General features: G+C 39.2%; 1 protein-coding gene across 1 annotated transcript; it reads right to left on the reverse strand.

The window, feature by feature from the left end:
* Positions 1–1,330: 1,330 nt before the first annotated feature.
* On the reverse strand, positions 1,331–20,891 carry LOC111323816 (bone morphogenetic protein 1). The gene is made up of 18 exons (XM_022927252.2): positions 20,642–20,891; positions 15,055–15,207; positions 14,836–14,959; positions 14,405–14,580; positions 13,765–13,980; positions 11,960–12,128; positions 11,279–11,529; positions 10,497–10,664; positions 9,791–10,070; positions 8,966–9,087; positions 8,474–8,665; positions 7,924–8,073; positions 7,181–7,393; positions 6,671–6,916; positions 6,099–6,236; positions 4,868–5,117; positions 3,824–3,981; positions 1,331–2,374 (listed from the first exon to the last, which is right to left on the reverse strand). Exons 1-18 carry the CDS (start codon positions 20,772–20,774, stop codon positions 2,325–2,327), a joined length of 3,189 nt encoding a protein of 1,062 aa, XP_022782987.2. The 5' UTR covers positions 20,775–20,891; the 3' UTR covers positions 1,331–2,324.
* Between the last annotated feature and the right edge of the window lie 2,905 nt (positions 20,892–23,796).

The following is a 23,796-nucleotide window of genomic DNA, read 5'->3' on the forward strand; positions in this document are numbered from 1 at the left end:
TAATAATCTCAAAGCACGCGTGCGCACAAGTTCGGTAACGTCTTGTTAACAAGTTGCTTTAAGGTGCATTCGATTAACGATTGATTTGAAGTTAATGATTGATCAAAGTTATTGGTATCTGCCTTGAATTTGCAGGGGAATAACAGTAGACACAAGAGTAAATGCTAAGATAATTTAATTTATAAAGACTTGACCACGTTATTGTAACAATACAGTAAATATTGTAAAATATGAACCAAAGAGAAATTCCCTCTCTGAGATAATCTTAATAAAAATAGTAAAAGTGTACCTGAAGTTTAATTGACAGTTATAGGTTCTGAAAGGATAGGTTTTTAATGTTCGATGAAAAATAAGTGTACTTTAAGGTTGTTTGTGTTGCTAACTTGTCCATAAAAAAACTGACGGAGGGTCCGCCTTGGCTAGTTGGTTTCTGTCATTGAATATTACTAATAATGGTAATAGAATCAAGTGGAGTCAAATTTGGTCTGTAATCATACGACTGATGAGCAAAATTGGACGACCGCGATGCGAAAATCCGATTTGTTTAACACGAGTATGATTACATACAGAACTGGCGACACAAAGTCCTTACCAATCAATCAAAACTATGAGAAAATTCGAGAAAGAAACGAGACATCGGTTATACGTTTTCATAAAAGCATGCAAGAGTTATTTAGGGTGAAATGTGCGCCAAAAGCGCGCTCGCATGACTCGCTCTGTCCACCAAGGTGTTAACTGTCCTATTACACTGCGGATTATTTCACTGTCCAATTACACTGAGGATTATTTCACTGTCCAATTACACTGCGTATTATTTCACTGTCCAATTACACTGAGGATTATTTCACTGTCCAATTACACTGCGAATTATTTCACTGTCCAACTACACTGAGGATTATTTCACTGTCCAATTACACTGAGGATTATTTCACTGTCCAATTACACTGCGGATTATTTCACTGTCCAATTACACTGAGGATTATTTCACTGTCCAATTACACTGAGGATTATTTCACTGTCCAATTACACTGAGGATTATTTCACTGTCCAATTACACTGAGGATTATTTCACTGTCCAATTACACTGAGGATTTTCAGGGGGAAAGGTGAGAGGGATCAGTCGTCTCCAACAGAGTCCAAAAGGGAGACAATAGAAAGTTGACTGCCACTGAGGAGGAAGGGGGAGGGGGTCATAACAAGATTACAAGGCCTTAGGGGTATCTGGTAAATTTTTTATGGTGACACAACCAAAGTCCTCTTCTTTGACGTTATTGCGCTAAGAAAAACAATCGAGAGTCATTTAACTGTCGAAGACAAGACCTCTTTGAAATATGTCAGTTAAATATTTATTTTCGTTTCACTTATCACACATTTTAGCATGATGCAGTGTTGTTTTAAGTTGCACTTTTACACAAGATTGTTAAAGTATTACAGAAATAAATGAGCGCATAGTGTGGTGTTAGCTACCTCAAGACAGTGACTAGTGGGACCGTTGTTTTTATCGTAAATACATACAGAATATCAACTACTGATGTCGGCACAAGATCACCTTGCGTACCCGCTTGCGAGCGCTCTTTAACAGTTACTTAGTGCAGCTAATGCAGTTATTTGAGTTCTATCGAAAGAACATTCTGCGATACGACCCAACTATCTTAATTCCTTATGATTTCGTTACATTCTGTACAGTATTTCGAGAGAGAAGTCGGTCTTTTATTGCTGAAATGCTTTTTTCTTGCGCTCGAATTGATAACTACGCGCTAAAAATGGCATCAGTCAACGCCGCACTATTTTGGTAACTCGTAAAGTATGGTACATTGTTTAATTAGGTAGGTATAATTAATTTCATCCGAAACAACAGTTTAACAATATTTCTCATAGGTTATAATGATGTTTTAAAACAACTGTGATTTCTTCGTGACTCTGAGGGTGGCAAACCAACAGAACACAGACACGGTGGCTTTGTGAAGTGTTTCTAGATTCAGTTAAAGCAATATCGCTCATTTGCGTTGTTTATCCGCTTCATATGCGTTTCCTGATGTTTGATAAACAATAGAAAAAGTCCATAAATCTCTCCCGCTTTCCTCAATGATTATGATACAACCCATCTCGATATCACTCTGACTAGCCCCCAAACCTCTTGAAGGGAGAGGGAGCGTATGGTAGGATATGAAGTCCGTTCCCATTTTTTCTCCCACAGCACCTGCTTTACAACGTCCAGGCGAGAATCCGTCCAGTCTTCATAGTCACATACGATACGCGGTGAAAAAAAAAAAAAAAAAAAACATACAAATTCGCGATAGAGAGCTTTAATGAATGGTTGTCTTTTATCTTTGATCTCGCCTCCTGGAGTGCAGCCCCTCGACAGACAAACGACCTGCAGAAACGTCGAACAAAAAGGAAACGATAAACTATTTAGGCTTAATACTGCATGAAAGATCACCAGAGAGAATGAAAGATTCACGACTAGTACTGACGACAAGAAAGGTAATAGTATTGGAAAGAACATTAAAGTATTCAAGAATATCTCGGAGAGATTTGAAGTTTTTAAAAATCGTAGCGGGATTTTTTTCTTGGTTTGAGTTTAAAGAATACAAGTTGTCGTTGTAACAGCGGCCTCAATCGAAGAGGTTCCGCTTTTCCTTCCGCAACAAGGTTGGTCCAAACTACTAGCTACTCACGTTTCCGTCCAGAGGAAAAGAGGCAAAGGGAAATTGGGCGGAACACCCTTTCCAGTGGTGTTTTAAATACCTTTGATTGTTCCATGCGATTTAACTCGATGTACATGTACACTCCACTTTATACTAATTGTTCTAATTGTTTCGGAGGTTCATAAAACAATCATATATTTACAAGATGGAAGAGTTAAGAAATGGGACCAGCTGGGCCCGGTTGTTCGAAGGCCAATAAAAGCTAACCCAAGGTTAAATTTGAATCCGGGTTTCTTTATTCCCGTCTTTAAAAGCCTTTTCAGGATAATTTTCTTTTCTTTTTAGAGTATTAAATCAAACTCCAGACAAAAAGAATTATACTTAACAATTAGTTCATGCTTTAGCGTGCACTATCGAGTTATGGAGCACGTGGGAAGTTTGGAGAGCACGAAAGAAGCGTAAGAGTTGCCGAGGGCAACTCTAGCTTCTTGAATGCTCTCCAGACTTCCCACGTGCTCCATAACTCGATAGTGCACAACTAAAAGCATGAACCAATTGTTTTATCACATAGCCGGTGGAATTGTGCATCAAATTTGTTGCATTTCACCCTGGCACAGTGAAGCGAATCGTGACAGCGCTGATGCCGAGTCTCCTTTTCCGTTGTTTTTCTCTTTTTCTGCCTCATTTAAGAACTCTAGCCCAAGGGAAAAGGTCGGAAAATTGTCATCGTTTTGGGACTGGTAGGCCGAGTCTTTGTTTGTATCCATTATTGTCGCGAAATATATTATTTTTCCCCGCGCTAACAATGGCCGCTCGCGCGAAAAAAAAAATTTCTGGCGTAGCGATTTCCTCACGCTATCAGCGTGCGGTATCGGGATTTTTAGCACGTTTACGTCTACTGAATTTGATTGCGTGGCTCTGCCAGCTATGTTTTAATGAATTTTATTTCAAAGCTTTCAAATCTGAAGTCGCATTTCACACAGAAGTCAGATTTCACACTAAACCTGGGTTATCTCAACACAGCTTTAAACGACCCGGCCAAATCGAAGCGGGGACACCGCTCGCGGACAGAATATTTGGCACTATTCTGATTACTATGGAGTGACCATAATCGGCCCAAAGAGACCATGTATTATGTCCAAGTAGATGGGAAATATAATTGATGTACAACTTACTTGCTCTCGCCTTGCAGATGTACTTGAAGCGTGTGGTGCACGGGTAGTCATTCCACTTTCCATTGGACTTTAAGACAGCGCAGTCTTCGTCTTTTTTTCTATACTGACCTCCATTGTTTGGATCACCCGTAGCCCAATTTTTATAACTTTGATGAGTTCTAGGAAAAATAAATAGTGCCTTCACTTGAATTGCATAGAGGACTGGGTGAAAAATCAATACTTGATCCATTTTTCCCAGATCGTGACTCAGATAGATACTCCAAAAATCATGTTTTCGAGTAAGGAATGGAAGTGAATAAATAATTTACCGAATTATTTACCGAAAAATAATTTCTTCAGTTCCAGTCCTTACTCGGAAACCTGATATTGGAGTATCCATTTTAGTCACAACCATTCTGCCTATGAGAAAATAACTGGGAAAGCAATTCCCTTTTCCTGGCATGTCACTTTGTTTTAACATTTCGTGATTTTTCCATGCCATTACATCATCAAAACGACCGTTTACAGAGAGAAAATAAGCTGCAACCTACACAATAAGGAGCTAAACCATCGAATCGAGCGTGCCGTCTTTCCTATCCCACAATGATCTAGGGTCGATCTGTGAGTCGCTTTTGCCTTTTCAAATCGAAGGCACGCACGTTTTTTGAGAGATCAACATCCACCGGAAATAGAATGATACTGCTCCTGTATCGCTGGAGGGTCTTTGTCTCAGCATTATAAAAATTAAAGACTAAGGACTTGGAACAAACACCACTGTCTAAAAAATATACGTACATTTATGTCCATGTCTCAAAAATGTCCGTGCTCAAGCTTCTTAAGTTTAGTATAACACTTACGGTAATCAACAAGAGCTGAACCTCTTACTTCTACAATAGTTGTTAGCATACTAACTGAAAATTTAGCATCTGTGTTCGGAATCGACCAAAGGCCAATTTTGCCTTCAGTCATGTCCGTAAACGTGGCCGAACTTCTGACAGCTTTTGTGCCTCAGCACCCCTCCTTTGACGTGTAGCTCTACTGCCTCCAAGTAGAGGTGTAAATTACCTGTCACTCCACGCCCATTGTCCTTCTCTTTGTATATCATTGTAGCCAATCCACATGAATGACTCGGCCAGCAAATGTTTGGTCACAAATTCTTGTTCTTTGGCGTTACTGATGCTCAGCAAGTCAGAGCGTGATCCAATGCAATCATTTCTTGCCATGTACCACGTGTGCATGTTATGTCTGACCAGGTAACAGTACACCATGTCTGTGCCGTTCATTAGATGGGAAACCCACCCACGAGGACATAATGCTGATGGAAAACATCATTCAAAATAGTAAATCCGGGTAAAATAAATGATGAGAAAAAGTTTTAACTCAAGTTGAACACACATCGCAGGTGTGGGTTGAAGAACATTGTTAGCAATAGGAAGGGCTCGTAATGCAGTCCTTTCGACCACGCAATCGGATGCCTTGCCCACTGAATTTCAAAGGGCCTCACTCGCCACTGAGCACCTCAATGCGAGATGGAAACTTTTAAGATCCAACCTAATCCGGGTCCGGATTGGATCTCTCATTGTGCCACGCCTGATATAAATCTTTAATAATTCCAATAAGTAAAGATTTGTTAAAACATTTAACAATAAAAATCTGCCATAAAATATTGGAAAACGTTACACGACGTTTCCAGAACGTCATCATCAAGAGAGAATGAAATAACAAAACTAAGATATATAAAGATGAGAAAATGATTAAATTAAGAGTCATTGAGAGTCAAACAAAGAGCTTAACCTTAATGGAGTCGCTCTGGGTGTTTAAATTAGGTCTTGTTGTTCTTATGTACAACATTTCGTTGACCAGGCAATCCCATTTCGTGCTGCATTTTTTAAGCACCCGAAATTGGCTCTTATTGAGTAAGTTAACGTTCCCATGAGCATCTTTCAGATGACGACGAAAGATGTCTTTCACTCATCTGAAAGATGCTCAGGGGAACGTTAACTTACTCAGTGAGAGCCAATTTCGGGTGCTTAAAAAATGCAACACGAAATGGGATTGCCTGGTCAACGAAATTTTGTAAAGAAGAACAATAAGACCTAATTTAAGCACCCAGAGCAACTCCATTAAGGCTAAGCTCTTGTTTTACTCTCAATGACTCTTAATTTATTCATTTTCTCATCTATGTATATCTTAGTTTTGTTATTTCATTCTCATTTGATAATGACGTTCTGGAAACGTCGTGTAATGTTTTCCAATATTTTATCGCAGATTTTTTATTGTAATTGTAGGTCCTTACGTTTTGTGGTTGGCTCCTGCGTGACGACGAGTCTTCGGAGACTCCTCCATGTAAGAACAAATCCTTGCCTCTCGTGAGAACCGTCCGAGTGCAGACGGATGCGAACGTGGTTGGACACAGTTTGAAACTTTTCATCAACTGAAATGAGAACAAACAATAAACCCGCGAAAAATTCAACCTGTCTGTACAGTGCTCTGTTTCTCAGTATTTCGTCATCCTTCTGGAAATTTGTTCAGGTTAAATTAAGGATGGGAATGATGCCGCACTTAACAAATTAAAATTACTAAAACGACAAAATTGAAACTCAAATCTCTCCACGTGATTTGGGATTTATTTATTTATTAGCAATATTCATGCAGGCTAGCCCAGTTCAGCTTCAACCTGGTTTGAATGGGAGCTTGCAAACTGGAATTTGGCACGAAAATATATTTTGGATGAGCACGCAAGGTAAGTGTAAAACCATTCTGCCTTTCGGGTTTATTTTGTCTGATACATCGAGGAGCAGAAGAAAACTATACATAATTTTTCAAAAAAAAAAAAAAACCCACGTTAATAAGAGCTCTTTAATTTACCTGATTTTCCACAGTGTCTTCCCAATGACGGTGAATTCCGAGAGTTACCATCACGTACTTCGATGTAATCGTATCGGCAACCTCTACGTACAACTTTATGTATGTCAAATACTTTAAATTTGAGCTCAATATGGTTGCCACGTGGAACAGTAATTACCCAGACACAGTCTAAGTTGGGAGGATAGCTGCCTGGAAATCCGGGACTGGACAGTGTCCCAGAAGACCCCGTTATCTGCCGCCCGCACTCTGCAAATCATGTGAATAAACTACGTAAGGACAAGGTAATTCCAGATATATAGACCATGCTTGGGCCTTTTGTATCTCAAAATATCGTTGCTGGTACCCAGATGTCGAGGGGTGCTGGTACCCAGATGCCGAGGGGTAGAAAGGAGTGTCAATTAAGAGATCAGTTTTCACCGATCACTTTGATCATTTTTCATAATGAAGATGATGTGGATGATTATTTTCATATTAGTTAATGCTTAAGATATATTCATTACATAGCTTTACCATTTGCAGTTTCCATTACTTCCACCTTCTTCGCTTCCCATTTGGCGTTAAACCCATAGTAACCTCGCTGTAGGTTTGAGTGGAATTTAACGAGCAGAACGTTAGAACTTGAATGAAGAACGGGCGGGAGTTTGGAGCCACAGTACTTGCCGAAACGACGGGACGAGACAGTTTGGCCATCGTACACTACGACCGAATCGTCGCATTTTGGGCCTGTAGGTGGACAGAATTGCAAAGGTAACTTTTAAGTTGCAATCAAATTATGTCGAGGAAAGAAAGCCTTCGCCACTGCCCTGGAACTGTTGTTTATTCAAACAATCGCAAAACAAGGTTGTACGCAGAGTTAGCTGTCAAACAAATTCGCTTTTCAAAAGTGGGGTTAAACTAACGTTTTTCAAATCCATTCCAGATAAAAGAATTTAAAGAAAACAGCATCAAGATTTATAACAAAGATGTCGAAGTTACTTATTCGCGGGGCTCTATCTTCAAACTTTTACCGAAAGGAAGCTACTTACTTCAGAGATGTGTTATTCGGGCGAGTTTTTAAATAAAGGAAAACGCTTATTTGAAGATTTCATGTATCGTTTATAGTGACGTGTGGATACTAGGCTCATTGGGAAATGTTTTTTAATATTTTTTATTCGAAAAATTCTTAACGACATCAACTTCAAAACGGCCGCAATATTCTTAAAATTCCAAGATGCCTTAACCCACGAAGAGGAAACCCGAAGTTAGAGGCTCACCGTAAATATTAAAGAAGAGGAACTTGAGTTGAATTCTTTGTCCATCCGGCACACGAATAATCCACTCGCACTTCATTTTTCCCGGATAAGGCTTCGGATAGTTAGGTGAGTTAAATCTTCCGCTGACTGCTCGGAACTCAGTGCCACAAGCTGTAAGTGAAAACCAAAGTCTTCGCCTTAGACATATCACATTTATGTAAAAAATGAAGAAGAAAAAGTACAGTAAAGAGACATGATTTATTCAACATTTTTATGTAATGATTTTCTTCAAATGCTTTCGTGAAACGAATGTTCTTTGCAACTCCCAAGGGCCTGCGTTAACTATGTCATTAGTAAGTGATAATTGTTTATAGAACCTAATCCGCCATGTTGGTTTACAAGATACGCAAACAGACTCTAAGACAAAAGTGGACGAAACGCGAAAGGTTGAAGTAGCTTTGTTTTGGATTTCACTATCACCGGCATAGTGGATTTGGTGCAAAATGATAGTGTCCATCAGGAGTATTGGTTTTCAGGCTTTCTGGGTCATATCGACGTTTAAGGTACATACCGGACGGGCATTTCTGCTCATTGCATCTCCTCTCATCCAAATGTTTGCCCTGGCAAGGACGACCGTTTCTATTGGGTTTTGGATTATCGCATAACCGTACTCTACGCTGTTTACCGCCATCGCAGCTTTTACTGCAAGTGTTCCATGAAGTCCACAGCGACCAACCACCATTTATGATGCGCTCTGGAATCGCTGCAATAATAACGATGGAACATCCATTTATTGTGGCCTCTAGACAATTTCATGTGTGTCATCAAGTTGCAGCACCAATTCCCAAAATTTAGACAAGACGGAAATGCAGTTTAATTTTTGTTGTCGTTTCTTTTGTTTCAGGAGGACAAGCCATGTATGAACCTCTGCTAAACTTTGGAATGAGTCAATATCTTCTCACAGTTTTTAATAGGTAACAATTACTTCATTGCGGTGTATGCAATGATATGGTATGATATGTTGACATGAGGGACACCTATTTTACCTACTTGCTTAACTTACCTGTAGACTTAAAGCGATCCTCAGCGCACAGATACGTTTCATTCCAACCACTTCTCCCGTTCTTCGCATACCATCTCATACAAGGTAAGCCTGGAATCTGGTTCGAATAAGACCACACAAATCTAGACGACCAGAGATAATTGTTAGTTAATGAGGACGTTTAACATTAGAAATACTTTCGATATTACCGACACTCAATATGTCTCCCAGGTCCATCCTCTCAATAGCACTCAGTTTTCCATCAAAGTTTACCGACTGGTTGTCTCTGTGACAGGAACTACCATTTTGTTATGAAAATCGCTGTTTCTTGTACATGTTTACAAAACTAACATTCATATTTTGATCCCGTCTTGTTTGAAATCAGCTTCCAATTGAGGTTCATTCGAAATCTTCATTTTTTGTTTCTCGGGATCAGGAGAAATATGGCAACACAAAAACTGCGTCAATTCCGCAGAATGTTTTGGCATTTGTTGAAACACCGGAGGAGGTCATTCTCCCAGCCTCTTTTCTAGTTATTAGCACCAGAAGCAAACGTGATTAGTGTTTTATGGAAGTATAATTCTTTTTTATAATAGCGATGTATGAAAGAACAATCAAATTGTATTTTATTCATCAACAGGGTAAATTTTACCGAGGAAAGAGGCATTGAACATTCGAAGCATAGTCAGTTTTTCAACTACTCTTTGCCAAGTTGAAGTTCCCCGAAGAGAAAATGCTTGTCAAATAAGCGCTCTTTGATATTCTGATATTTTAATTTTACTTCTTGATACGTGAAACAGACCGTGAAATTTTTGGTTTTAACCACTACGACCCTCGCTAGCTCACCTGTAAGGAAACCCACTGTTCGCTGCAATACACAAATAGTTATCGTCCCAACGACCTCTACGTGCATCCTTAGGAACAAGGATTCGTGTACACTCCATGTATTTGACATCCCCTTTGTCTGACCAGCGCATTTCTGGCTGCCTCTTGTCCGCCGCCGAGCATAGTAGGAAGTCCTTAAAGGCGAAATAGTCCAATCGCTCGAATATTCGTATGCACGTTTCATTTGAGCCTGCTCTTGGTTTTCGAACGAAGCTGAAGTCTTCCGGGAATTTTGGCCATTCTGTAAAGAATGATCATCGGATGACCAATGGTATAGAATAACGAGAAGTATCGCTGACATGCTGCATAGACCTCTTTTACAATGTCCGGGCTAATTTGTTTACTCTGAAATGCATATCATGTAGCTCTTCTTATACCTTAAACGTACTTGAGAAGAAAGAATCATCACAGAGCGGAGTCAGTTTGCAATCATGTGAGAGAAAAATTACCATACCCGCGTTACGCTAAAAGAAGTATTCTCCTTGCTCTATTCTAGACCAAGAAATATGTTATTTGGACTCAATTGGACAACACCAAAAAGTCAGACAAAGTCGTGAGTTGGGGGGGGGGGGTTATAATCTGGGGAGACTGGTAGAGACAATGGAAAACTTTCCTTGTTACAGTCTACACTCAAAGTATATTGCAACTTTTAATGTTTCAAAAATACCTGCGCACTCTTGTGTGTTACACATCCTTGCTTCGGAGGCCTTGCCCACACAGTAACGACCCCCAAAGGACGGTTGAGGATTGGTGCAGGAGCGAAGGCGACTCTGAACTCCCCCTCCACACTTACGTGTGCATGTTGTCCATGGTCTCCATCTGGTCCAATTGCCATCTGGAAACAATAAAAAAAAGGAACATTTACAACTAGAATAACGATGAGTGTTACTGTTTTTCGTTGTTGTTATTACAGAGAGCTAGCAGAGATGGTATAGTGTAAAAGCACTCTCGTCGCAGAGATTTCAGTATTACTGGGTTTAAGTCAAGTACGTTGCGTCGCATATGGGTTAGGTTTGTTTTTGGTTGTCCTAGGCTATTCCCCACGTCCTACTGTTTCATTTTACAATCAACTCATCTTCTTGCTTTTCTCAAGCAGAGTGGATTCCTCTAGGTACAGGCCAACTGACGCGAGAGTTTTCTATCTCTCTTATTTGATATCGGTAAGAAATAAAATTTACTTTCAGACACGAGAGGTAAGTCGAGATAATCTTCCTATCGAATGCGCTTTTTGATCACAACAATTAATTTGGTTGCACTTGAAAAAACAGCAAACACACAGACAGACATGTACATTAATATAATAAAAGTCTTGTGGAATTCAGTCCAGTGCGTAAATCATTTTTGCAGACCAAAAGAAAGAAACGCTTCTACTAGTGATTGAGGAACGAAAACAGGAAAAGAAAACAAAAACACGAATAAGGATAACACTAGTTAAAAAAAAAAAATTACCAATAGGTTGTCGATCTTTTGTAGCACACAAGAAATATTTGTTACGGCCCCAAGTCGGATCGCGTGGTTCACTCAATTCCAAACAATTGGGTCTCTCCTCGGCAGTTGGCGCATGTGTTAACCACTTGAATTTGTAAATACCATCGTGCGGCCAACAGAAGTAAGATCTGGCCCAGCTCTCGTAATGGGATTTTGTTGGTATGCGAAGTTGGATGCACTTTTTGCCAGGTACGGGTCCTCTGCCTGAAAAACTATCAAACAAATAGATTCACTACTACGTGTAATATTGGAGTCAAAAAAGAAAATGATAGGAAAAGATTGAAGTGAGAAGTGGTCGCCATCCTGTTTGTCAGTGATTGGTTCAGTTTGGGCTTCAGTTACAGTTAACAGTTGGGTACGTTTGCACCCATTCCTACTGCACATCCTTGATGCACACCCTATTCAAGGCACAAGCATGCCTTGTCATATATTGAACGCACGCAAAGAATAAAATACGTAGCAAAGTTGAATGCAGATGGTCGCTGCGTTTTACGTGGTGTAATCATATTGCTGTTGTATCTACGATGATTCCCACTTTTCACCGAAGATCACATCCTTTTCTTTTCAGATTCCTATCATAGTAACTAAATACAAAAATGAATAATTGACGCGGTTTAACTTCAATGCAGTGGCTGGTGTTACCTGAGCGAGAGAGACTTCTTGTCCCTTCTGTAGCACAAATAATTGTCCCTCCAGCTAGTTGATCGATGATGAGATATTCGAATACATCTGGCATAGATATTATAAGTCGCATTCTTTCTCATTGGCCCATTGCTGCTCCAAACAAAATCTTTCGGGAAATTTGGATAATCTAGGAATGAAAAAAAATAAGAAAGTGACACAAAAGGGTAAGTCTAAAGAGCGATGGAAATCGATCTGAGTCAATTCACAGACAGTTCTCAGTTTTTTTATTTTTTGAATACAGGAGAAAGAGAGGATTGCATTTTTTGCTATTTTCTGCATGTGATTGCGACGATTGTCGAGATAGAACTTAACATTTAAACGAGCTATCGCTCATATGCGATATGTGGTTAAATAAAGTAACTTACTTAAATAATTTGACTATATCAACAAAGTTGAAATGGTAAATTGGCCATCGTTACGATTATAAAAGCTTTTATAATCGTAACGGTGGCCAATTTACCATTTCAACTTTGTTGATATATTCAAATTATTTTGTTACCCCCACCGACGCAGCCCCAAATAGTTTCTTTAGAAACTATCAGCCTTTATTTAACTTACTTAAAGTTACTTACATAAGTCTATCTTGCGACGACAATAGCTGGAGTGTGGTTTCCACACGATAGTAACGATTGCTGAATATTTTTGCAACGATCGCAGCGATGATATCGTAAAAGCTTTTATAGTTTTGTAAGCATTGTCTAGTTACCACCTCAATTTCAATACTAATTAGGCGGAGTATGCGCAATTGTTTGCGGAGGCGAAGCTTAGCATATTCTCGATTTTCACGCGGGAAGTTTAAACACGAAGGTCCGCTATATAAGGAGGTCTTCCCTGGGAAGACCTAGGCTCATTTGTCACTCACCGTTGACGTGTGCGGGTCAAATTAGACGAACAAAAGGAGCTAATGAGATATCTATTATTTACTTCCACCAGCATGGTGGCATGAGGTAACGTGCGAACCACCAACTTCGATCTCAAATTTACCGCCACAAATAAAGACAGTTTTCATTGGAGAAAGGAAATACAAATCTCAAAAATTCTTGTATTGTGATGAAGACATACAACGATTTTGAGGAATGCGCCCGCTGTTCACTGCTTTGGAGTAGCTGTAGCTCAAGCTGACTTGACTCTAAGAGTTCTAAATCACACGACGGTTGATTGACGAATGGTCCAGTGGGACCTAAGGCTCCTTTTATAGCGCGCCTTCGTATTTAAAATAGGTCACTTGTATTCTCGTGGAAGTCTCCAAAGGATAAATTTGGAGAGAACGCTACGATTCCGAGCAAACGCTTTCGAAATTCGCGTTTTGCGACTACTTCCAAAGTTTGAAATCTCTTGACGCTTTCTTGAATGTCAAATAAAAATAACCGTATGGTAAAAGAGAAATCTAACAATTCAGTGAATATAAATTACGCCTGAAAGTGCACTGAGATCGACTTCTCATAAGAGCAAGATGCTAACATAGTCAATTTTCAAGGCAAATTTGCGACCTCTTCTGAAAGCGCAAGATCAAAGTGAGAATGATACACTGTTCAATTGACCTTTCTTCTTTAAAAGCCCTTTGGTAAAAGTAGCATTTTAAAAGTAGTTTATCCGTAAACGAATAGAACGTAAGCCTTCCTCGACATTTTCAGCCCTTTTCCTCTAATTATCTTTTAAATTTGGGGCCAGCGTCTCAGTGAAAGTTCCGGATATGTCGCTGACTTCTGGGCGATGGGGTGCGTTCAAGAAAATGGTGACAACACTAGCTTATAAATACGAACCTGGACACCTGTACAGGAGGTTTGCTTGCTGGATGTCCAGTGAACTTAAGTGAGAGTTTCCAAACGTTGTTATGGACGATTGTCGCGCCACGATGGTCGGTAAACCGTTTTTAGTGAAGGCTTTTTCGCCATAGTGCATGACGGACTTGTAGTCGTACTCCACACCAAGACTGTCAATCTTCCGTGAACTGTATTTATCAAACGCGAACTTGAACTCTGGAAAATGAGAGCAGGAAATTCGTTTGGGAGCAAGCGTTGTAGAACAAAACAGAACAACATACATTTTGGTTCCGATATTGTCAGAATCATTGATCGGTCGATTTGGGTTTTGGGAGATTTCCCAAACTTGGGGTCTGGAACACATGGGTTTGTGTGTCCAATTTCACCCTCATCCAATCATAATGTAGGAGCAACTGACGAGAGATAATGCACGCGTTTAACCAAAATGTAACCAAATCAAAGTTAACCAAATCAGTTAATGAACAACACCAGTAAACTTTCCATCAATCAGTAAATCCCACGATTAATCACGTAAATGATAATCCCATCGAGTAATGAAACATCATTAAATGGCTCGTCGTGAAGATTTTATAATGCAAAACTTTCCCAAATACATTATCTTTTAAAATTTCAAACTCACTGGGTATTATGTTCTCCTCCTTTATTATAATGTAGTTATCTCTATCGGGGCGGTTCTGCTCGTGCCAAAAACCAATCAAATGCCCCAGTTCATGGACCACAATGCCATGGTGCGCGCATCCTCGTCCTAGGGAAGTGGTTTGTCTACCACCAACTCGGCCAACATCAGAGTTACAACTTCAATGAAATTAAAAAAGGGGTTGAAATTAACAAAGCAACGTGTTATCAAACCATTGGACGTCAGTCGACTTGTACTACTTTCAGCTAATGTATTATACAGTCTAACCTCTGCTTAACGGCTACCATGGGTTGGGGGGGGGATTGGGGGGGGGGGGAAGGGGAGAGGAGACTAAGGAAAGTACACTTAAGTACACTTAAAAAGAAAGAAAAACAAGTTTCATGATCAAAAACTATTGTGGTGTATTTACTAACCCTTCTCCGTAGTAAAACTCCACGTAATCGGCCTGATTCTCTCTTTCTACGAATTTGATACACGTATGTTTTTCCCATTCTGCCATGGCATCTGATAGAAGTTGACGAATTTTGCTGTTTCCGGCTGAAAAAAAAAGAGGAGAATTAAACTTATGAGGATTGAGTCGTCGGCTACCTTACCGAATGAAAAGAAATCATTTAGAAACTGGGACAACTTACGAATGCTGTATGCTATTGTATATGGTATCACCCCTTTAGGCCATAAGCTTGTCCTGTCTCGTATGGGAGCGGAGCCATCAACCCCCTTTCTCCCTAAATTCCTTTTTGGGAGTTTCATATCCACTTGCCACACCGTGCCTGCTTGATACTTAGCTGCAAAACATCAATGATGATAAAAATGATTTCATTTGTTGTTTCTCTCATTTAGTGTGCCGTAGATGAGGAATATTTCCGTTTCTACAAGCGGAGGACATAGAGCAAATCGAAATTGCTTTTCGCCGTCAATTTAAGACGATATCTACTCTGTTGTTGCTCAAGAGTTAAATCGGTTGTTCAGTTTTAATTGTTATTCATTTACCTCTGCTATTGTTCTGACACTGGTGCTCCAGTCTGATCGACTACGCTGCCAGTGAGTAAAGTGGGCAGCCCGGTGAGCAAATGTAAGGAAAAATGAACTACGACCTTAGCCTGTCTCGTTGCTCTGTTATTACCGACTCGTAGTTTAACCCCTAAAACGATAAGATTATTCGCTTTCGAATTCTACGTAATTGTTGATTCGGGCCTCTCCTTTATCAGCTACCACACTATGGAAATCTCAAGCCATAATCCAATACAGGATGCAGATAAGCTAGCAGACTCTGGGAGCAAAGAGTCCAACAAGTTTGTAAGTCTCTTGGTAGAGCCCTAAAGAGAAATATGCATATATTGCTAAGCGCGGGAAATACGCTGTTAGGTATGGGAAAAGTACCTACGGTCCCTTGCAGAAAATACTGAGAAAATACTGTTGGGTTTGTTAGGAAAACCTGCAAACGTAAGACCTGCGCAAAACTTAGAGGCCCGGCCCGCACGTAACTCAATAGTTTCGATGTCTTCAGCTTTAAGTTCTGCTTGTGGCTGAACCGTAAGAAGAGAAAGGTTTCCTACTCAAACTAGTCATTGAAACAATTTTTTATTTGACCGACTGAACTTTCGAGGAAATTAAATGTCCAAGCAAAAAGGTTTATTATAGGTAGCTGGGAAATGTTAGCAGTCAGGACGGTAAAGCATTAGAGCACTTCGATTGAAGAATGATCTTACATTTCCTGAAAACGTTACAGGGTGGTTCCCCGTCTTAACTGTTTTGAACTACGCCAGAACTCCCTTTTTGCACAACAACTGAGGACAGCGGCGTTAGTTCCAAATAGAAAGGTGAACAACTTGCCGTAGAGAGTCTCGCTCTTAGACCCCGCGCAAGACTTATTGATTTCATTTCTGTTAGTTTGGGGTTCTGGAGAGGACAGCTAGGGTATACATGCAGTTTTAAAGCATATGGAGGGCCATTATTCTGCTCAATTCATATTTTGTTTTTTATCATGCCCTTGTTGCTGTCGTGTTTCGATTTACTCATTAACTTTGTTCGGAGTTGGAGGAGACTAAAGAACAGAGAACGAAGGGCATCCAACGGAAAAAAGGGCACTTTGGTTTTAGGGGCCGACCATCTAACTTTTGAGGGGGGGTGGGTGATTTTGAAAAAAAGTTTCCTGGGGGGGTGGGTGATTTTGAAAAAAAGTTTCCTCCAAGCGCTTGTTAGAAGAAAGAAATTGCATGCAGCCCAAATGTAACAGAAAAAATGTACCAAAACAGCACATTGCCAGAAAAAAAAATTCTTGATGACCAGAAATCACCCACCCACCCCCCCTCAAAAGTTAAATGGTCGGCCCCTTAACCAAAATAGCCAAGAAGGTCATCACTTTCAGTAAAGGACCCGATTGGATTACTGTGTTGATAAGACACGTTGAAACGTATATCACCGATGTCACTGATAACTCAAACGTCTCCTTAAAAGCAAACAATTGAAAGCACATCTCTGTTTGTTCACGAAGGGCTGTTTTCTTACGAAAACTACCAAGTCGAACTTCACCTATGTAATAAAAAATTTTTGTTGATCTTTCTGGGCTGAAATAACTTCGAAACTTTCCTGTTTTTTGTTTTTTTCGTTAGATAAATAAAAATTGGTAGCAAGGTATGGCCTGCTTTTTGCTTCTAAACAATTTATTTTCCCTGTTGCAAAACAGCAAAAAAAAAATAAAAAATAAAAAAGAAAGAAACATATGCTCTTATCGGCTTATCGGGTCATGGGCTAGGTTCCAAGCATTTCTGGACTAGATTCAAGACTTCTGTTTCTTAAATTTGTTTTAGCCATCAAGGTTTGACCTTAAGAGCAGTATGGAATTCTTCAATGTTTCGACATCTCTAGAGCCTCATGTGAGTCGCGTCCGTTTTTTTTTCCGAATTTCCAGGTTCTCCTTTCCCACAAATCCATACATGTCCAATTCCAAACCCTAAAACATCGCACCGGGAGGTATTTTGTGGACATGCTACTTAAAAAAATCCAATTTGTCCGATCATGTTATCTTTGCAACGCACCAGTGTCATTAGGTCGTGCGAAGTGTTTCAATTTCATGTCCATTGACTGCCGCTGATAGACACATGAACTCATCGTCAAGGTCAAGAGGTTGACGTGATATGGAAAAGTAAACGTGTCTTTAAACTATACAGAAAGCCACAAGCGTGATCGATAAAATGGAAATTCTGCTTGTGTAAGCTGCACGTGCTCGCTGAACATTTCATGACGTTTGCGTGGAGTGAACAGTCCAAGCTTATGGCAATCGTTTTTCTTCTTTTAATGCCACAGTGAAATCACACATAAGTGGGTCTTATATCAAGTGGACACTATCTTGGACAATGGAGGCTGTCCGCCTAATGCATTTGAAAAAAAAAAGGTTCAGCTAAATCCCTTGCCATAATGACACCTTTGATTCATTAATTAAGACTGGACACGACTCACACGAGATCTCAGCAAAAAACAAAACAGTTGAAAAATAAAAACGTCCTCGTTCCATTCTCAAAGTCACTTTTAGTTGTATTATTCCAATTTTTGGTTTAAGAATTGCGATCAAATCTTTTGAAGCAACTTTGGCAGAAAAATATTTGATTTACATAGTTCTTGAGATATTTATTTCATTTTTCTTTTAACGCTGATGAATGTAAAAATCCACTGCGCCTCAGAAAAAAAAAATAAACAGCTAAAATGGGATAACTTTAGAGGTAAAAGAGAATGATCCCGTCTGTGTTAAATATCAGCTAGAGATGTCCCTACCGCCTCGACTAGTTTCGCTATTTTGCGGCTGGGGATTGTTAGATGTGTTTTTTATTTCTAAAATAAATAAATTTGCTGTTATTATTTGTTGCACATGTACATGTGGTACACTCTAAAACAAAGTTCGTTGCATTAGAGTTTTTGAGAGGTTCCGTGAAGTCGTGTCGGCTGTCAACAAAACCACTTTCGGAGCCGATTTAATACGGTAGTTTAGTTCCGGCTTGAAAGACTTTACCTTTTCCTGTTATGACCAGTCAGCCTGAACAAACAATAAACAATTTGAAAATTTATTTGCAGAATCTACCGCCAAAGACAATGCCTTTTTATGTGAAAAATTTAATCTAAAGAAACTTTGAAGTGCGACTGGTAAATGCCCTAAATGCGCTCACACTCTTCGAGAGGCCAATTAGAATTGGGTTTTGATTAAAAAAAAAAGGGGGGGCACACATATTATTAGAATAAAAATTAACAGTTTGTAGTTATGCCCAATACGTACATGTGCGTGTTACGAAGTTGTTATCTGCTTACTAAGATTACCTCACGAAACGGAAATAATTATGACGTAGCTGTCTACACCAGATGTGTAGGTAGTAATTAAATTCGCTGTGTATCATACTATCTCCGAATCTAGGCGGCTATCATTATAAGACAACTCAGCTAGAAAGTAAGCTACTTCCATCATCTAACAATCTGATGCAGAATCACAGCTGGAGTGTTTTGGTTTTCCTGCCAGGCTGGTTTTCTTACCAGGCAGTATCCAATCAACTGTGAAAATATAATGTAATCCGTTCGCGACAACGCGTCGAAATCGTAAAAGGGCTTTTCAATCAAGCGTTTATGAATTGGAGCCGGTTTTATTGTGACAGATTATCAGGTGTAGCGGTAGGGTCAGCTTCCCTAGTGGTAATACATGTAATATCCTGGGGAAATATGTCAGTTAATCACCAGATATTTGTTGAATAATACAGATTGAAAACTGGTAAAATTTGTGAAATCATTTTCCAAGACAACAAGTCAATTTACACTCCTATGCCCCAACCTGGGAGTGAACGCAGAGAGAGACTGGAGCCAAAAGTCTCTTGTTTCATCAAATCCCAAGGATTTGCTACTGAAGAGCGTTTATTTGAAGACAAGCTGTACGATACAGTGTAAGAGTTCAACGAACTTCAACGCAACTCTTAAAGAAACATGAGGTTTGAAGAACAAGTTTTTTTGCCGCTTTCAACATCGCATTAGCTTCTCGAGCTTATTATGTTTGATCGTTTACCCACCTCATGTTTTGTATTACAAGCACGATATTAGACAAATGTGTTTGATTGCTTTGACGGGGCTATCTTAGAGCGAGAAAATCAGAAGAGACAAGTCTCTCCTAGATAAGCTTTCTTTCGTTGTGGAATGCTTTTCGTTGAAATACCGACACAAAATAACCCAATTTTTTTTTCCTGACCGATGGATCAAATAAACCGACTAGGTTTTTGGTATATGCCATGATCAAGTTTCTGACTCGTTTTTGGAGATTTTCAATCTGCTCTCAGTATGTTGTCTGCAATCAATTGCGATGTTTAGCATATTTGGTGTAATATAACCCAGTCCAAACATACTCAGAAGAATTCTGCCGCGTTGAAGGCTTCAATCTACTCAGGAATCGAACACAGATATTCGCTAAGTGTATACTAAGACATCATCAGACCCGTCAAACCTGATTATTAGCATTCGAAGGCGAATTCCCAGCTTTGGAACACTAATCTACATAGGACCGCTGTTTGCGGTTCTCTCTCGCGAAAGGTATTGCAAAAACGGCTATATGTATTATCCTTGCTGTTGTTTTGCTACAATTAGGGTCATGATTGTTACGCACTGAAATCTGAGAAATTAGCACACCACTTTTATCCGCATCAATCAGCTCTCTTTGCCAATTTTTTTCTATAGAAATTTCTTACAGCTTACTCTTGATAATACTCACGTCGAACTTAATGTTAGAGTTAACTCTTTCAAGGAACACTTTTCTTTATTGAGCGAAAGTAGCACAGTTCTTACTAAGGAGTAAAAGCAATTTGATTAAAGGTTTTAACTCTGACACCAAAATTTATGTAATGAATGGCGGTTTGAATTTCTAAAGCGATGGAACTGTTGAAATGCTGGCAAAGTGTTGGTTTTATTAGGTAACTCTTAAAACCGTTTCCAAAAATATTTTGTCAGAGCTAAGTGGACTGTGGCCCTCCTTTAAAGAAATGGAAACAATTGAGCTCAAAACTGATGACGGCTCGAAGATCACTTAGCTTGCGCAAACCGAACGATTCAAACTAACAGCCGAAGGGGAAACAAATAAACCGATGTTTTGCCTTCACGCGAATCTACAACCCTTCATCATTCACATACTTCCACGATCTTTCGCGTAAGAAAACAAACATTTCTTACATTGACAAAAAGAGAGTGGAAAAGCCTTACCATAATTCTTATTGACTCTGGCTATCTCATCAAACGCTGCCGTATGTTGTTTCGCTACAGGAGACATTAGAGATCTGTTGATCAAAATCGTCATTAGGACAAAACACAGTAAACCGTTAGGTGCTAGCGCCATGGCTTTCACGCGTCAGATGTGGTATTTGGAAGATTCGTGCTCCGAATTCGCGGCTTTATGTAGAACGCTGAGTGTACGTCACACGGGAAACGATCGATGAGTTATGTCTATCCCTCCAAAAGGCGATGGCAGGTAGCAAATTACCTTGACAGGAAACTCATAAAATGTAACACGTAGCCGCGGGATATCGGGTGACAATATGCTAACCGCAGAGTGGTGAGACTGCGCCAACGTTTTGAAAACTTTTGCGATCTTTGACAAATATTGTTCGAAATTCAAAGTCCTTCTCTTTTTAGTTTTTTTTTGTTGTGTATGCGGTCAAAGTTCGCAAGATTAACTCCCATAATTCTAGGAATGCTTTGTGAAAGCATCAGTACCTTGTGTTACATTCTAACATTCTTATGAGGTACTCAAACTCCTCAACACTTCACCAAACAAAACAAACTCCAGGGTTACTGAACTGACCATATTTTGAGTATAGCGAGGGATAATATTTGTCCTAGAAAATGGCTGAAATAAATTCTTTAACCTTCTTCTCGATAAACTGCGGATCAAGTAAAAAGACTGCGAACGATGCTCTCCTCGTTATTGGAGTGGCGTTTGGTTTCATCGATACGTCCAGAATTTCGACAGTCGGAAATGTCTTAGTTTATGCATTGCCCCCATAATGGGCCACTTCTGGTTGCAAATTTCACATCAGTCGTGTCTTAGCCCAGAATAAAAAGTGATCGTTGAAATAGCGTATTTAGGTGTACGTGAGAGGAGCTCTTCGGATGTATGCTTCAGCAAAATTTCAGGAGAACTTCAAATAGTGTGCTCTGAGGTTCAATCGTTAACCTCTGTTCGTTTGTTTGTAAATCAAAGCCAAGCCCTAACAGAATTCTTAAACTGTCAGAGGAAGTCTAGAAAAATTGAGATTTTCAGTTTCAAAAGCTTAAAAGCTTTCGGGTAATAGCTTTATAGCAATGAATGTTCACTAGAAATCACAGCCAAGGATTCATCGCCCACAAAATTTGCAGAAAAAAAATTAAATCAGTGATACGAGAAGGAAAACAATGATATCGAAAAGAGGATATAAAAAATCCGGTATGAAAGTAATAAGATTAGTTTTAATCCGTATAAACGTTTTATTATTTTCAACTACAATCTGTCACTCTTGGCATTTCGGCTGAGTACGGAAAGAAACTTAAGACTATTTGTTCGATCAACAACCTCTCTGACCTGAATTCTTTTCTATATAAATTGGTGGGATCACTTCGGCAATGTTTTAAAAAAGTTAAGCGCTTTAAAGTCCTTTTTATATTCGAATAGTCCTAACTTCATGTGTGTTTTCTTTCTATCTCCAACAATGAGATTTTTACCGTTCAAGGCTCGTACAATGTTACATTCTTATGTTGTATAAAAATACACAAAGAGAACAGAAAACAAAATGAACTATTTTGAGAAGACTAAACGGCAAATAACGAATACTTTTGTGGCAGTAAGTCTCACCAATGTACAAAATTCTGATTAAAAACAACATTGCCTGAGTACCTGGGATGCACTTTGATAAATTTATTTAGTGTAATCGTTTCTTTCATTAAGCAACACAATAATAAACATTCGTCCTTATTTGGAGAAATTTCGATCGGAATTCGGTAGGAAATAGATCGAAAACAAAATTATTTGTTCTCACTTCATGACGTATTATTCTTTCAGCCCGCAGCTGTTGCATTTTTTAATTTTTTTATCTTTAACCTCTCAGTGTCTGCACAAATTTCCTCTTTGCGTGCAAAAAAAGCTTTGCAGTGGTGAATTCCTTGATGTAGCATACGTTTTTCAAGTTGTATATCTCACGTGCTCGACGAAGGAAACCGTACGAACACCTTAACCTTCTTTTGCCTTCGCATGTACTTAAATTAGCACGTGAGCTGCACGCCTTCCTTCTGTTTTTTTTTTTCTCTTTTTGTTTTTTTGTTCTTTTTTTTTTCATGTATATATATCTACATATACATATGTATAGATATATATACGCGTTTTCCCACGTGCTCGCCAAAATAAGGTGCTTTTCTCTTATTGTTTCAGAGAGTAGAACGGGTTTTATTGGGTAAAGATGAAGGACAGCCCTTCTGTTGGGTGTTCTTGTCGGGTGGTGGAGACGAAATAACCGCAGAAATTGTAAAACGCAAAATAGCAAGTAGCAGGAAGAGAGAATTATTGCTTCACCACTGTGTCATCTCCACCGGGGGGGGGGGGGGGGAAGGACTTCCCTAATTTGACAAACGTGACAAAAAAAAAAACAATGACATCATGAACCCGAATACAACTTATGATTTCCGGTTTCTCTTTATTTCTTGTGACAGCAAATCGATAATTCGCCATTTAATTTAACATCAATATTATTCGCCTCAAAGGAAAATGAATCAATACAGGATAACTTAAAGAATCGTTCTTTGCCAGGAAGTCATCTCAGTAGCATAGGAATCCTTTTCGATTTACGCTCTAATTGGTCAGGACTGCAGAAGTCCGTGCCTAGTGGCACGTGACTGGAGAATTTGTCCAATATCAATATTCATTTAAATATCTGTAGATTGTGAGTTTAGGCGAGAAAAGTTAAGTTATTTGCTTCATTTAAAGATAAAAAAATCCGTCTCTACGTATAAATTTGTCAGTCCACGTTTTATGGGACATGATAAAATTTGTTACGCCGAATCTCCTTACGCTGGTGCGGTTAGAGTTCATTGGCTGTTATGCATAAATTAACTACATATTTCGGCGACGAAAAATTTTCTTCAAAACTTTCCTTTCCTGAAAAATCATAACATTTTTATTTTGAAGTTTTACGGTCAAACAATAAAGTAAACCTAGATATAGAAGCATAAAAGAGACAAAAACCATTCATAGGACGTGAAATAATTCTCCACGCTTGGGTGTTAATTCTGTCACTGAAATTGAGGTAATCCTCAAGTCAACCACGTAAGCAGGGTTGCAATTTCAAAGAAATGTTTAAGATTTCTCATGATTTACTTTCCGGTCGATTAGT

Source organism: Stylophora pistillata, chromosome 3, assembly GCF_964205215.1.
Source record: "Stylophora pistillata chromosome 3, jaStyPist1.2, whole genome shotgun sequence".
In the NCBI taxonomy this organism is placed as follows: domain Eukaryota; kingdom Metazoa; phylum Cnidaria; class Anthozoa; order Scleractinia; family Pocilloporidae; genus Stylophora; species Stylophora pistillata.

Bases quoted from the DNA above. Each gene is read 5' to 3' on its own strand.
- LOC111323816 (XM_022927252.2), bottom strand. From the start codon at position 20,774: ATGGCGCTAGCACCTAACGGTTTACTGTGTTTTGTCCTAATGACGATT. The intron at 8,074-8,473 runs GTATGTACCTTA...TTTCACTTACAG, and splicing joins TGAGCAGAAATGCCCGTCCG to CTTGTGGCACTGAGTTCCGA. The intron at 3,982-4,867 runs GTAATTTACACC...TATTTTTCCTAG, and splicing joins CAATGGGCGTGGAGTGACAG to AACTCATCAAAGTTATAAAA.